General features: G+C 42.8%; 1 protein-coding gene across 5 annotated transcripts in view; it reads left to right on the top strand.

The window, feature by feature from the left end:
• TRIM36 (tripartite motif containing 36) overlaps positions 1-14985 on the top strand; it is a 50360-nt gene that overhangs the window by 9189 nt on the left and 26186 nt on the right. For 2 of the 5 annotated variants that reach the window (XM_053407963.1, XM_053407966.1), the window contains exons 2-3: positions 6965-7202; positions 8649-8678. In XM_053407963.1, coding sequence (XP_053263938.1) covers positions 6965-7202; positions 8649-8678 — 268 coding nt within the window. Of the gene's footprint in view, positions 1-3923; positions 4197-6964; positions 7203-8648; positions 8679-14985 lie in introns of those variants that run through there. The other 3 variants (XM_053407964.1, XM_053407967.1, XM_053407965.1) reach the window with 2 other exon arrangements.

Here is a 14985-nt window from a genome sequence, read left to right as displayed (position 1 = left end):
TATGACACTAAACAATAGACAATAGAAGTATTCCGTCAAAATGCAACCCAAGGATGGTGCCTTTGTTCTTCTTAGGGAAGTTTTGTGGATGCTTTGTTCTCCTCGAGCAAAACAGGATAATTGACTATCTGGAGCATCTGAGAACAAGAAAAGAATTTGTAACTACTTGGCTTGTGCTTAGTCTTTCTGCTGAGATAATAATGGATTGCCAAACTTTTCAAGGTATTATATTACAAGTAGCTTTGAAATTTAAATTATATTACTGCTGAAACAGTTAAGAATAGCAGATACTTACACAATAGCCCTGGTCCTAGGTGGTTTAAAATATGCTTCTGTTACCTATGAAAGTAAAATGACCTTTAATTCATTGCAGTTTTAACCTGCGTAGTAGAGCAAGATAATTGAGCTCCTTAAATCCAAAACAAACAAACAAACATATCAACAGGTTAATCCCTTTGATCTGTTAGTGACAGGACTGAGCAAGCAGTTTTTCACAAAGGAGTTTTGACAATAACAAAAGTTGGGAGGGACCGCAAAGAAATCTGCCAGTTTTATAATGAATCTACTTTGTGCCTGTGTGCGTGCAAAAGCAGCTATTGTTGCCTTGTGGTCAGTGAATAGATAGATACTGGTTGTGTTAAGGCTCAAGCAGCCTTTGTGCACCCACCCACCCTGCAGTCTAAGAAAGACTTGTTTTTAATGGTCCCTAACAACTGAGCAATGATTCTATATCAATTGATTGTTGCTGTTAACCTTGAATATTATTGGTAGCTCAAAAACTAACAGGCGGCGTATGGTATCTATGGGTACTACTTATGTACAGTGGTACCTCAGGTTAAGTACTTAACTTGTTCCAGAGGTCCGTTCTTAACCTGAATCTGTTCTTAACCTGAAGCACCACTTTAGCTAATGGGGCCTCCCGCTGCTGCTGCGCCGCTGGAGCACAATTTCTGTTCTCATCCTGAAGCAAAGTTCTTAACCCGAGGTACTATTTCCGGGTTAGCGGAGTCTGTAACCTGAAGCGTATGCAACCTGAAGCATCTGTAACCCGAGGTACCACTGTACTATGAAATAATCCCACTGGGATACTCTGGCTATTGGAATACTCTAGCATTCTCAAACTTCTTGCAAGTTCACAAGTAAGACTATATGCACCAGATTTTTGGGAATGGGCTGCTTGTTTTTCTTGAAATTAGCCATAAACTAATTTATTTTTGCATATGAAAGATTAAAACTTCGAGGCTTAATGTGGAAAGTCTTTTTCCCCAGCCTCTTCAGCCCCCTCCCCCATTTTTTTGAAGCAGTGGTGACTAATTTCATTCTTCTGAGACTGAACATGTCTCTGGAGCCAGTAATATTTTTAGTTCATCTCTTTATATGTATGTAAACTTTCAAAAACAAACACAGTGCTGGACAGGGAGCTTTGCCAAACAGACAAAATGTTAATAAGAAAGTTGAAGTGCTTTGTTGCAGTGTGGAAAATATAAAAAACTACGCCATCTCTTGTGACCCTAAACAATGTATTTTTAAAAATCATCGTCCTGTGGTCTAGGTAGGAATTGCAAAGCAATGGTGGAATCAAGTGCCCCTACAAACTTAAATACCGTACTTCACGGAGCAGGCCCTGATCGAGTGGGGCAAGGGGGGGCATTTGCCTCAGGCGGCAGGTTGTGGGCGGCAGCAAAAGCAGCATCCTGTTCTAATAGGCAGAACCCAGCTGGAATGTCGCTGAGCATATATTGCAGGCCAATGGAGTGACACTCACACGCTGTAGTGCTCCTTCACTTTCTTGCTGAAGCTGCAGGAACATAAAGGGGAAGTGAGAGGGTGGCTGGTGCTTAAAAGCGGTGGGCTGCCCCCTGCCATGATGAGGATGCCAGGCATGCAGCCTTTAATGTCTGCCATGCAGGAGGTAGCCGCCCCTTCTACCACCTGGGTCACAAAAATGTCCCACAGCCTGACAACTGTCCCTCCCAGCATCTGTCCTGTCAGGATTCCCACAAGCTCAACTGTCTTGCCCTGGTCTCATCTGTGAAAACAATGAAGGCAAGAAAGAGTTTCTGCCTTTGCCCTTTGCTGCTGCTGCTGGCAGCTTCTTGCCTTCCTTTTCCTCTTTTATGAAAGCCTGCACCTCCAGCCCTCCCCTTCTATGCTTCTTTCAGGGGCAGACGGGGGAGGGCAGCTAGGCAGAGCTTTGCTCCTTAAGGCAAAATTTGTAGATCCAGCGCGGCCAAGGAGTGTGAACAATCTGAATAGTTGTAGAAGGAAAAGAGAAAACTGGCAAAGGAAAATGCAACGCTATCAAAACAATGAATTCCATAAAGAAATATCTAAGTCAAGATGAGTAGTCAAGTCCGCTTTGTGTTAAGACTCTAATTCAACATGCTTTAATTAAGCCTTTCCCAAAAATGTGAGCCAAACACAATGGCTCTCAGTCTAAAAAGAAAATCTATCCAATGTGATTTTAGAAGCTGAACCCTATGGAAGCACAGATGGTATTTCCTTCTCCTTCTCCTGATGGAGAGACTCAGTTTGCTAGATGTAGATAAAGGAGAGGTCTGCTGCCTAGTTTCAGATAGAGTTCCCTGAATTTGTTTCCCTCTGTTTTGAATGGTTAATGATAGCTTAAGAATTAATGTAATTGAACTGACAGTGATAGAAACAGACAAGTACAGCCCATTTGCTCCTCATCCTCCTCTTTTTGGGCTCTCTGATGTTGGTAGCCCTGCAAAACTACGTATGTTTACTTAGAGGCAGGTCACTAGATACAGTAGGGATCGCTCCCCGGGAAGCATTGTTGAGAATACAGTCTTATCAGTCTTAAGTTTGTGTGACTCACTTGAACCAACTCATTACTCTTGTGCAGACACAGCACAAACTGTTATTTAAAAAGCTTCACCTTTGCCTCCATGGTTCCATGATCATTCTTTTGTGCTTGGAAAACGGGCTTGCCAAAATAATTTGACTTTATTTGCAGAGGAACTACAGCAAAGATAACCCGCCACCTGGGATGTATTGTCTTGAATGAAGGGGAACAATCCCCATTGCCCCTAAGGCAACCGAGCCCTTGTGGTGCTTTCCAGCCAAGCAAAGTCGATGGCTCACCATGCCCAGAAGCACCCATTTTGCATGGGGCTTTCAGGGCTGCGCCAATTTCCCCAAAGCCCAAACACTACAACACCCTTCCCCTTGACAAGTTTCAAGCCTAGAGACTTTCCTAGGCCCCTAAGCCATTCCGGGCTTCCTTTTACTGTAGTAGTAACGATTGCAGCTCAGTTCACGTTTATATATCGCTTTTATATGTATATCACGTTCATATATCGCAAAGCAACCTGAAAGCAGTTTATGTGGCTTGAAAAGCTCCAGCCCCCCTCTGCGTCCCAGCTCAGCTCCCCTGCAGTCAACCCAGCTGCACGTGGCGTCAACTCAAGAGGTGAAGAAGCAGCCCTCCCTGCTGCAACTCAAGGCCGGGGAGAAGCAAGACTGGCCGGCATCTTGCTTTGGCTACGAGTCGCGTGTGCACGTGCGTTTGGTGATTTGAGAGCAAGAAAGAGCGAACAAGCAACTTTTCTCCGGAGTGAACGTGATTCTGGCACTTGTTTTTGCGAAAGGGGACAGACGGGGCGGGCCGTAGCTCGCTTCCCCTTTCCCGCCACACATTTGGCGCCTGTGTGTGTACGCGTGTACACGTGTCGTCCCCGCCCAGCCTGCCTCATTTCCCCTCTCGAGGAGTCAAGTCCCTCAGCCGCCGCCAACCCGCCTCACGGCTGAGGTGGCCAACAAAGGTGCCAGGTGCCGCCCCTCCCACATTGTGTCGTGGGCGTGGTTGCCAGGCGGCCCCCGCCGCCGCCCTGCCCCCGCCCCCTCCCGCGCCAGGCCCCTCCCCCTCCCCTCGCGCCCCACCCTCCAGGCCAGCGCCGGAGTTTCCTCAGGGGGGTAGGCAGCAGTCGGGTGGCAGCTGCTGGGCGCCTCGTAGCCGCTTCTCGCGCGCGCCCCTCTCTCCTCCTCTGTCTTCCTCCCTCGCGCCGCGCGCTCCCCAAAGCGGGGAGGGCGGACCTCGCCGGTCCCGAGAGAGGCAGCGAAGCGAGCAGAGAGAGAAGCAGGCACACGCGCGCGCCGGGCACCCTTCGGGAGCAGCGGAGGCGGCGGGGGGCGGTGGCGTGTCCAGGATGGAAGGGGACCGGATGGAACCCGCCGTGAGTAACCCTGAGAGAGGGAGGGAGGGAGGGGGGGCTGGCGGGAGACGGGTGGGCGGGGTGGGGGGCACGTATGTATGTGTGTGCGCGCGTGTGTGTGAGGGAGATTTGCAGGGACTGAGGAGGAAATGCTCTTCTCCAGTTTTAGAGTAGTTGAGCTACCTACCTAGGTGCCTCCCTCAAAGCCATGGGCAAGGGGGGGGCCTCAAAGGGACAGCTGCCCTTCTACCCCCAAATCAAGCGAATAAATAAAAAATACTTAGGTTCTGCCCCCGCCCTAATATGAATCCTGCCCCCCACCCCACGACATAAACCCCAGCTACGCCCACGTGCCTTGCTTCTTGATCAGGGGTGCCAACTTGAATAAAACATGGGGGGTAGGTATGACCTGCATAATCCATCACAAGACACAGTGCATACTATTTAAAAGGGAATAATGACCATCAACCTGGGGGTGGGGGGAAGGTGCTCCCATCAAATATTTTATTTGAGGTGGGGCTGGAGGGATCTAGGCCCCTCGGAGTTGTGTTGGGTCCTCTGCTCTTGAGGCAGGAGGAGAAGCCCACTCCTCAGGTGGAGTCGTATTTTGTCAAGCGAATCTCTTCCTTGTCTCCTTTTAGTGCTTTAGCCTTCCTGGTCTGCCTGCAAAAAGATATCCCAGCCTCCTCCTTTCAGCATTTGCTTTACAGCTGCTGGTTTTGTCATATATATTTTGTCATTCTCTCCTACGTGGGACGTGACTTCTCCCCCTCCATCTCTTCTTCGATTTGACACGTACAATAAGCAGTACTTGGGTGTGTAACCTTTCGCTATATGTACCGTGCGCCCAGAGCGTTGTGCAAACTCATGCTTGCTGCAGTTGACCGCTGGGTGGACTCTGGCCCAAGGAGGAGCTGTCAGCTGCTGCAGTCTGACCAGGGGTCTCTTCAGATCTCTTAAGGGATTTCTGGGCGTGGGTGGGATCAGACAATGGTGCGCATTGGAGAGGACGAGAGGCGTGCCAAAGGTGCTCGCTGCACATGCTGAGAAGCTGTGAACAATCCCTGCTTTTCTCTGTGTGCGGAATAAAGTAGATGCATTTGTGTTAGGGTCACCTGTGGAAGCTTCGTAATTGAGAGTGGCAGGCATGGGGGAAACATAGCAGTGATAATGCAGCCTGATCTGGTATCCATGGGCTGATGTCTGTCATCCACGTTAATTTGGAATGTCCTGTACAGGCTGCATTGTCTCCCCTCTGCCCCCTTTCTGGGATGTACTGAAAATGTAGAGGGGGGAGAACACCTCAAAGAGCGGGAAAGTATTTTGACTAATGAATCCATATTAAATTATCTTGTGTACCTTGATAGATGGGTGGTAGCTTAGTAGTCACTTACAGTTGGATCTGGAATGATCAGTGTTGAACTATGACTCTGGAATGCTTCAAAAATCTTTTTAGCTAGAACAATAGTACCACAAGAGAAATGAGTCTGTGCAGCATAAGCAATGCTACTCCAATCAGACCACTTTCAGCTGGCTTAAAAACTACTCTCTCTCCAGTCAGTGTGTTACGACTAATGTTCAGCGCCATCTCTCTTCTCCCTCTTTGGATGAGAGGAAGGTGCAGCTTTTGTTTCTGAAGAATGAATGGAGGGTTGATCATCACTCACTGTGCTTTGGCAGCACAGTTCGCAAAGCCCTATTCCCCAAAGGCGAAGAGCCGGGCATTGCGGAGTCTGTCTCCTAATTTATTCAACCAGGCTATAACTTATTCTGACTGAGCTGTAACTGGGACAAACATCTCTTCTCTCTTACCTAACAATGTGCTTTTTTGTTCTTCAGAGTCCTTTTGGAAGAGAGGCAAAGCAAACTGCAGCATGCACAGTAGTGTCTATTTAAGGGGCAGTTTTATTTTAAGTGCTTTGGTTACCAAATACAACTTGCCTTGCAAGGAAATAAAATTTAATGAGATAATTTACTATAATTGCATAAATGGAATATTTGAAGAGTAATTGATTATACAACTGCTTTAATATATAAAGTTGTTCCTGTATGTAAAAACATTTTGGTAGTAACTTCTTACGGTATTTACTGACATACCATGGCATCACTGAAAGTGCAACCCTCAGAATACATAGGAATTGCTGAGATTTTCCTTTGGATATTTGTCCTGTCTGTGGCATTAAGATTTATTTTAGTGCACTCATATCCATAAGTTCAAGGGACACGGGTGGCACTGTGGGTTAAACCACAGAGCCTAGGACTTGCCAATCAGAAGGTCGGCGGTTCGAATCCCCATGATGTGGTGAGCTCCCGTTGCTCAGTCCCTGCTCCTGCCAATCTAGCAGTTCGAAAGCACATCAAAGTGCAAGTAGATAAATAGGTACCGCTCTGGCGGGAAGGTAAACGGTGTTTCCGTGCGCTGCTCTGGTTCGCCAGAAGCAGCTTAGTCATGCTGGCCACATGACCCGGAAGCTGTATGCCGGCTCCCTCGGCCAATAAAGCGAGATGAGCGTCGCAACCCCAGAGTTGGCCACGACTGGACCTAATGGTCAGGGGTCCCTTTACCTTACCTTTACCTTTTATCCGTAAGTTCAATAGGACCCTGTGTGGTCTTTCTGAACACCGAATCTCAAATAAATATAGTTTAATATATTTGCTCTTCCATTTTTTTTTAAAAAAAAGCTCTGTGGTTGAAATAGCAAATGAAATGGGTATATGTATTTTGTTTGTTTATGTAGTTGCCTCACTGCTGCTTATAATTTTTTTCATTCCTTGTTGTTTGCTTCCAGGTTACCATTAAGAATATTGAACGAGAGCTCATCTGCCCAGCATGCAAGGAGTTATTTACCCATCCACTTATACTCCCTTGTCAACATAGTATCTGCCACAAATGCGTAAAAGAAATCCTTTACTTTACGCTTGAAGATTCGTTCAATGATGCTGCCTCAGAGACCTCCAATCAAAGTAGCCCTCGCAACCGAATGCATTCCCCTAGCTTGGATAGAATTGACAGGGTTAATAGATCAGGTATGTAAAAGTAACGCTGTGATTAGTGGATTGCAAAAATTATTTGGAACAAGCCAAATCTTTTTTTTTTTTAATTGTAACATTCCTTAGTGTTCTATAGGTAGTTCTTATTATAGTCAAGATGTATTAATATTAGTATTAGATTTGCAGTGAAGTGGGCCGGATCACATATGTAGTGGTGGCTGGTCCCCAAAGGAACAGAAGGCAGGGAGACCAAAAGTAATGAAGTCAAGGCCAATGACAGGCCAATTTTGTCCCCATCCTCCTCCCTGCTGAAATTTACAAGAGCATTGCTGCGACTGGTTGTAGGTAAGAAGATAGGCAGGTAGAGACTGACTGAGGGCAGTCCATTTTGGCAGTTCCCCATTTGCCCTAATAAACCAGAGCCCATTGTATATTTCTAGTAGTATTGCAATTGGGTTTACATTCCCTATAATTGACTTTGCTAAGCATATATTTTGTGTTTGTGCTGATTTAATTTCTATACCCTTTATAGCACCTCTAAATCCATCTTCCTGGAAATAAGCCCTGCTCATCAATTATTCGAAAAAGGAGTGTTTAGGATCATGGCTTTAATCCCCCACTCATTTCTACGCTCCACTATATCTGGTTTGCCGTGTGATGCTGGAATTGTTCACAAAGCCAACTAAAATTGCCAGATATATTTTAGACATGTACTGTACTGGGTAAGACAATTTGTCCACCTGCCATTTATGTAGACAACAGTATTGCCTACTTTGATTTGCAACAGTTCTTCAGGATCTGAGGCAGAGGTCTTTCCCATCACCTGCTATCTGATCCTTTTAACTGGAGATTTCCCAGGGATCTTGCGTTCTTCCTTGTACTTTTGGTAGTTGCAGTCCTGACACACCGGAAACTAAATTTTACTAGTATTGTTACTGGGGTAGATGCCATAACTGGAATACCTTGTGTTTTCAAAAGGGCTTATATGACTGTTTGCATATGTTAAACTTTTACTTAATAAATCTATATGTGCTGCTGCTGTTATAAAGTGCCTAAGTAGGGCTATGAACTATTGGCTAGTTAACTGGTTCTGGGTTTGTGTTTGGATATAGAGTTATGAATAATCACCTTATGGTAAGTAAGTCTGAGGTTACATTGATTGTCCAAGACAATATAAATGGTATTATAATTAACCAATAATAAATTCTCCAATTTATTATTGACAACTTGATATTAGTAATCATGATAAGATGAAATCAAGTTCTCTTCCCCCCAATGCCTCATAACAATTGTGCAGCCTGATCTGGTCCTTGTTTACTCAGAAGTAAGTCCCCTCAAACACAGTGGAACTTACACGCAAGTAAGTGTGCATGCAGTTACAACCTAATCCATTTTTCTGTTCTGCAGTGGGAAGAAGGGCACCTGACCCATTATTTTAAGTAAACCAGCTTCTAAAAACAATTTTCTGTTCATTGTTTACAGCCTCACAGAGGAGGTCTCTTGGGTGCAGAGGTAGAAATGCTTCACTTTTGTATGGCAATAGTTAGTATTTGGCTTTTGTAATAAATATGTTTGCCTATACTTCTCTTAGACATCAGTGGTCAAGTCCAAGCTTAGTGGGTGGATAAAGGTAATATTGTTGAGGAACTATTACTCTCATCTTTGTGGAACAGATACGAAGGTCAACTGGATTCAAGAGTGCAACTTGGTAGCTCTTATTGCATGATCTAAAAAAATCAATACAAATAAAAGAATATCCTTTAGGAATAACTATAACCACAATGCAATTCTCTGTGTTTCTATACTGAGGAGTAAGTCCCATTGAATTTAATGGAGTTTACTGCTGGATAAATGGTATAGTATTGCAGCCCCATTGGCAAGGTCACACTTAGATTGCTGGCTAAACTTAAAATAATATTATTGTTTGTTGGACAAACTCTGCTTAATCTTAACTATTTTTAGTGTACACAAGCCAACTTAAAGGGTGGAATTCAGCATAGCACTAAGGAAATCATTCCATCAGAATGGAAGCATTTCTGCTTGCCCAGTGCAATGTCCTCCGCCAGCATGCTATATTGGGGCTTCTCCTCCTGAGCAGATCTGGGGAGGGTGCAGGGGGAGCTTGTTGCACTAACCCCACCTTCTCCACAAGAGGTCTGGAGGGTGGCAACAGGAGAACAGGCATTTTTTGCTATGGCTCTCTGTTTGTGGAATGCTCCCCCCCCCCGGGAGGCTTGCCTGACACCTTTGTTACATATCTGTAGGCAAGCACTTTTTCTCCAAACAAGAGAATTGCTTGTTTTTCAGTCTCCCCTTACCATTAAAGACTGTCAGAAGTACCGTATTTTTCCGTGTATAAGACAATGCTTTTTGCTAAAAAAAAAAAAATTGGGCAAAAATTGGGTGTCGTCTTATACACGGATAGTGAATGCAGAGGTAGGATGTGTGATTAATGGGAGCAGCAAGCAGGAGATTGGCAGCGGCGATTGGGCGGGTGATTGGTGGCTGCGGCAAGGCCTGCTGGCGATTGGATGTGGCTGTGGCGATTGGGGGCTTTGGCGAGGCAGGCAGGCGATTGGCTGTGGCAAGTGGGGGGGGGCTGTTGGTGGCGGTGAGCAGGCAGACAGTTGGTGGCTGCGGTGAGGTTTGCGATCGGCAGTGGCTGTGGCAAGCGATCGGCAGTGGCAGGCAGGCGGGCAAGCGATTGGCAGAAGTGACCCCCCCAGCTAAACAACTTAATTTCTTAATTTTGGGTTAAAAAAGCCAGGAGTTGTCTTATACATGAGGGCATTTTATACACAGAAAAATATGGTACTTTCTACTTCACTGATATTCCATGTTGTGCTTGAAAATACAGATTACAAAATATTTGACTTACCGATACATATATATTCTCCTTTTAAAGTGCATCTTGTGAGGATGAATGCATTCCAGAGTGACATGAATGGAACTGGAAAAGGGTTCCAATGCTAGATCGATTAGTAAAATTTATTAACCTTCAAGGAAAACAACATCGCCATAATGTAAATAAAGGTTTCTCAAAGTTTGATTCCTAAACTGTCACTGAATACCTGCGTATCCTTAAGGGAAATATTTTATCTGAGGAGAGCAAGCATTCATTTTTGAACTTGAATCCAGCTGACCTTAAAACATACTTTTGTTTCAAAACACACCCTGGAAATTTACTCTTTATTCTTCATTATGCTGGTGATATTGCTTAATAAAAAATGTAAGTTGAATTAAAGATGTGTTATCCCTTTTCTAGTTCTTCTGGCTTTTGCTGTAGGAAATCATGCTTTTAAACAGCGATAATGTTTTTTCTTAAGAAAAAAACACCCCCTCCCACAAACCTATTGTGGGGACAGGAAGACTCTGTTACTCTCGTAAACTCATTGCATATGTGTAAAAGAGCATGAATTGCAGCTATTAATACTACCCTTGCCATGCATGTGGGAAGAAGATTAAAGTAGGTGGTAGTAAGGACCTATTTGCAGCAAAAAAAGGTTTTTTTTTGTCAAATTCTGCATTTATATTTGCATGGAGGAAAAAAGTGGGGAGAGTACAGTTATTGCAATATTTTTTTCCTGTGTTTAAAATATGTACATAGTACTTTTCTAATCAAATTTCCAAAGCAATTTACAGCAAAATTAATTATAAAACAATAATAAAATTGGCAAAACAAAACCCTGTAAAAAGTGATTTAAAATCATATAAAGCAGAGCAAGGCAATAAAAGTAGTAGTCACTCAAACTTTGGAAAATAAAAAGGTCTTAGCTTGTTGCCTAATGATAAAATATTTGTTGCCAGCCAAATCTGTCTGCAAGAAGGGATGACATTTGAAAACTTCCTCCCTGGTTGCTACTTACTTAACCCCTTGAAGGTTGGTGCACCTGAGGATATCTAACACAGTAGCAGTACTCATAAATGTTAGACAGGTCCATACGGATGAAAACAGTCTTTCAAGTACTCCATCAAGATCCCAATATGACATGGCTTGCCTAAGTTAAAAATAGGGCTGCTGTGTTCTGAACCAGTTGAAGTTTCTGAACTCTCATCAACCAGATATGAAAAAAGTTTAGCCTTGTTTTGGACTACAACTTGCATAAAGGTAAAGGTAAAGGGACCCCTGACCATTAGGTCCAGTCGTGACCGACTCTGAGGTTGCGGCGCTCATCTCGCTTTATTGACCGAGGGAGCCGGCGTACAGCTTCCGGGTCATGTGGCCAGCATGACTAAGCCGCTTCTTGCGAACCAGAGCAGCACACGGAAACTCCGTTGACCTTCCCGCCAGAGCGGTACCTATTTATCTACTTGCACTTTGACGTGCTTTCGAACTGCTAGGCGGGCAGGAGCAGGGACCCAGCAACGGGAGCTCACCCCGTCGTGGGGATTCGAACTGCTGACCTTCTGATCGGCAAGTCCTAGGCTCTGTGATTTAATTGGCCATGCTGCCTGGGGCTGATGGGAGTTGTAGTCCAAAGTACCTGGAGGGCGCCATGTTGGCTAGCCCTGGTCTGCAACAAAAGTAATGTGATACTTAAAGAAAAATGTACCCGTTTGTTATGGCATAAGGATTTGTGGATTAATGCCCACTTTGCCATTAAGGTGTCACAGATGCTTCTGTTTTTGGATATGAAATATGATTGAAGGCAAATAAGGCAAATATAACATGAGCAGTGCATATTAACACTAAATTCTACCACCTTAATCATATCATATTCTCAAAAGCAAATAACAAAGCAAAGGAAGTAGCCAGAGGCTTCCCTACTAAAAGTGGAGGATTGCCAATTCTGGTGCTTTCCCCCAATTTTTTTTTATTAAATGGGCTCTTATGCAGCTGTGTGAACCAGAGTAAAGTGCTATGTAAAAGTTTTGTCTAAGCAAAGATAAATAGACTACATGAAAAGGGATGGAACATCTTAGATCTTTTATATTTACGAATCATCAGCATGGTGTCACCAGTATGTATGTAAAAGCATGCCTTCATTATCATGCTTCTCCTTATTTTTAATTAATTGATATAAAGGCCACATAACTGTAATCTAACTCTATATTTTAGCCTGAACTATAGGGTTCACACCTGCCAACACTTCAGAAGCATGCTACTGGCTACGCATTTCAGATTGCATTGTTTAAACTTGACCACTGCATCACAGTTCTTTATTTTTTTAAAATCGGATTCTGTTTTTTACATTTGCTTGCTTAATTGCCATTTTAAATAGTCAATAGTTTGAATATAAGTGATATTAGTTGCCTGCCGTACTAGCCAACATATGACTGCTGCTTTTAATTGCATGTTGCATGTTACATTCTTTTTTTACTTTAAAGGTCTTGAGTTATTCAGTGTCTGCAATTAATATACTGCATGTATGCCTTGTAGGGCATGTGGCTCTTGAGATTAAACTTGTTTAATGTACGGGCATGCTTTAGGGTTTCGTGATCAAATTATAATGCACTCATCACTATAACTGCACATTTGTCTATGAATCTAAGGATAGACATCTTTCCCTGGAGTGCGGTCTTGGATGAGCTGTTTTCACCTTTTTACCCTTGATAATTCACATACAGGGAGTTTTGAGTTCTGAAGTGTACCTACAGCTAATAGAAAATATTGTTTTGAGGAGTAACTTTCTACTAAAAAATATTTCATATGGCCAATTCTCTGTTATAGGGTTGGATCCAGATTTCTCTTTTTGTGTCGGGGACGAAGGAGCCCTCAAGATAAAGCCTAATGTTCTTAAAATATAGCTTTAGAACTAGGAAAAAGTTATATTGGCTTATACTCTGCATACTTTAACCAACTAATTTGGAGGTAGCCACTTTGTGGCTGTGATACTACTATGCGTAGGGGTGACAGTATGTTTCCTGTATATAGGGTTGCTGCAGAGTCACAGAAGCCAATCCTGAATTTTATTTACTTTTACTATTTACAATTTATATACCACTTTTATTTAAAGTAATGTTTAGCCGGGTTGCAACCTAGATTTAAGACATTTTAAATAAAAAACTAACACAAAAATACCAGAGAATTTACACATTATATGAGACACAATTAACTAAACAGAGTGTCTTCTTTAGCATAGAAATCAGCCGCAAAATACAAAGAAAAGTGTATATTGTAAAACATTTGTTGTTGTTGTCGTTTAGTCGTGTCCAACTCTTTGTGACCCCATGGACCAGAGCAGGCCAGGCACTCCTATTGTAAAACGTAGTAAATGCTAAATAAAGTATTTTCTAAACATCAGCAGATAGATTGCATCTGAAAATAAATATAATGTCCAATAATGATATTTAGGCAAAAGATAAATCAACTCATACTTCCCAACCACCATACGCCAAATCAGTTAAACGATTAAACAAACCAACCCCATCAAATGCCCAGCCCCATGGAATCTAAATGCAGTTTTGTCCACCTTCCTTGCAGGATCAATGGTCTTGCATCAAACACATAAACACTCGAATTCACAATTCTAGCACATCCTCAATCTGCACTGCACACCGCAACCACTACCATAATTCACTCTTGCATCCCAGAAGCAGAGCATAACAACTATGTGTCTCCTGAACCCAATGTAGTATCACCTTCATTTTCAGTTGGCTGAATCACATGATTTTTGTACAAAGTTATATCTTCGTTTTTGAGAAATGGCTCCTCATTTTTGAGAGATGGCTGCTATGCAGAAGAAGCAGAATTGCAAAGCATCTGCACTCTTCTCAGTACCTCAGCTTGCTTTGGAGAAAGATTCTTATGCAGAAATGCTCTATATCTGAGAAATATTTCCTGCCAAGTTTTGACATCCCGAGACCCCAAGTTTCATGGTTTAAGGAAATAGAGCCCTTACGATTAAAGAATGTCTAGTTAATTTTTGGAAACTGGTAGAAATGTATAAACTCAGAGTTGGTTCGACTGCATGATGGAAGACAAAAGAGGAATTATTTTAAAAATGAATGGATCCTGTTGATTGAATATATGAAAAATAGATATAATATGGATATTGAAAAATATAATAGCATCTCTATATGGTAAGAATACATTGTCAAAACTGTATTGATTATTGACTGTGATTGTGGATTTGTATATATGCTGAGTTGGTATTTATTTTTAATGTGAAATAGTGTTATATTTATTTTTTGATATCTTGAGATTTTTGTAAATTTTTTGGAAAAAGAAAAATAGAACTTAAGTGCTATGGGAAAAACCAAAGAGAATGAAAAATAGGACTCCACAGGGCTTTTGGTGACAACTTCCTGATTTATTTTCATAGTATACATCATTCATTTTAAGATTAATTTATATTCTTCTATTCTCCTATTCCCCCCCCCCCCCAATCCAAATTCTTTGAAAACCTTGATCTTGGAAACAAATTGTTTAAAATGTGTGAAAGTTGGTGACACCTATAGAAATCTGCTTATAGAATTTAGATGTTTGTAATGTGTGTTGGAAAAAGTCAGGGTTTTCTCTTTGCATAGAGAACATGTGTCAAGAGCTTAATACTGAAGAGGGCTCTGTTGCAGTTTGTTCCAAGTCACTATTATTATTGCCGAGCCAGAATGTAGTTATGAAAGCGACATATGAATATTTCTCATTTATGTATAAAAGTCTATTCTCAGTTGAGGTGACTGAGACATCCAATCATCTGGATTAATTCTAGGAAGGCAGGGAACACATGACAAGCATTTGGGCCAGCCATGTAACCCTAAGCTCATCCCTCAGTTGGTTCCCTGCCTTGACCCAGGACCCATTTTCCTTGCTGCTCCTTTCTCTCTCAGCACTTAACTATTATCTTTACTCTTTTCTGATTACCGTCTCATGGCTTGC

Source organism: Podarcis raffonei, chromosome 11 (genome assembly GCF_027172205.1).
Source record: "Podarcis raffonei isolate rPodRaf1 chromosome 11, rPodRaf1.pri, whole genome shotgun sequence".
Lineage (NCBI taxonomy): Eukaryota > Metazoa > Chordata > Lepidosauria > Squamata > Lacertidae > Podarcis > Podarcis raffonei.
Note: the sequence above shows the minus strand (reverse complement) of the source record. Positions and strands in the feature narration are given on the sequence as shown.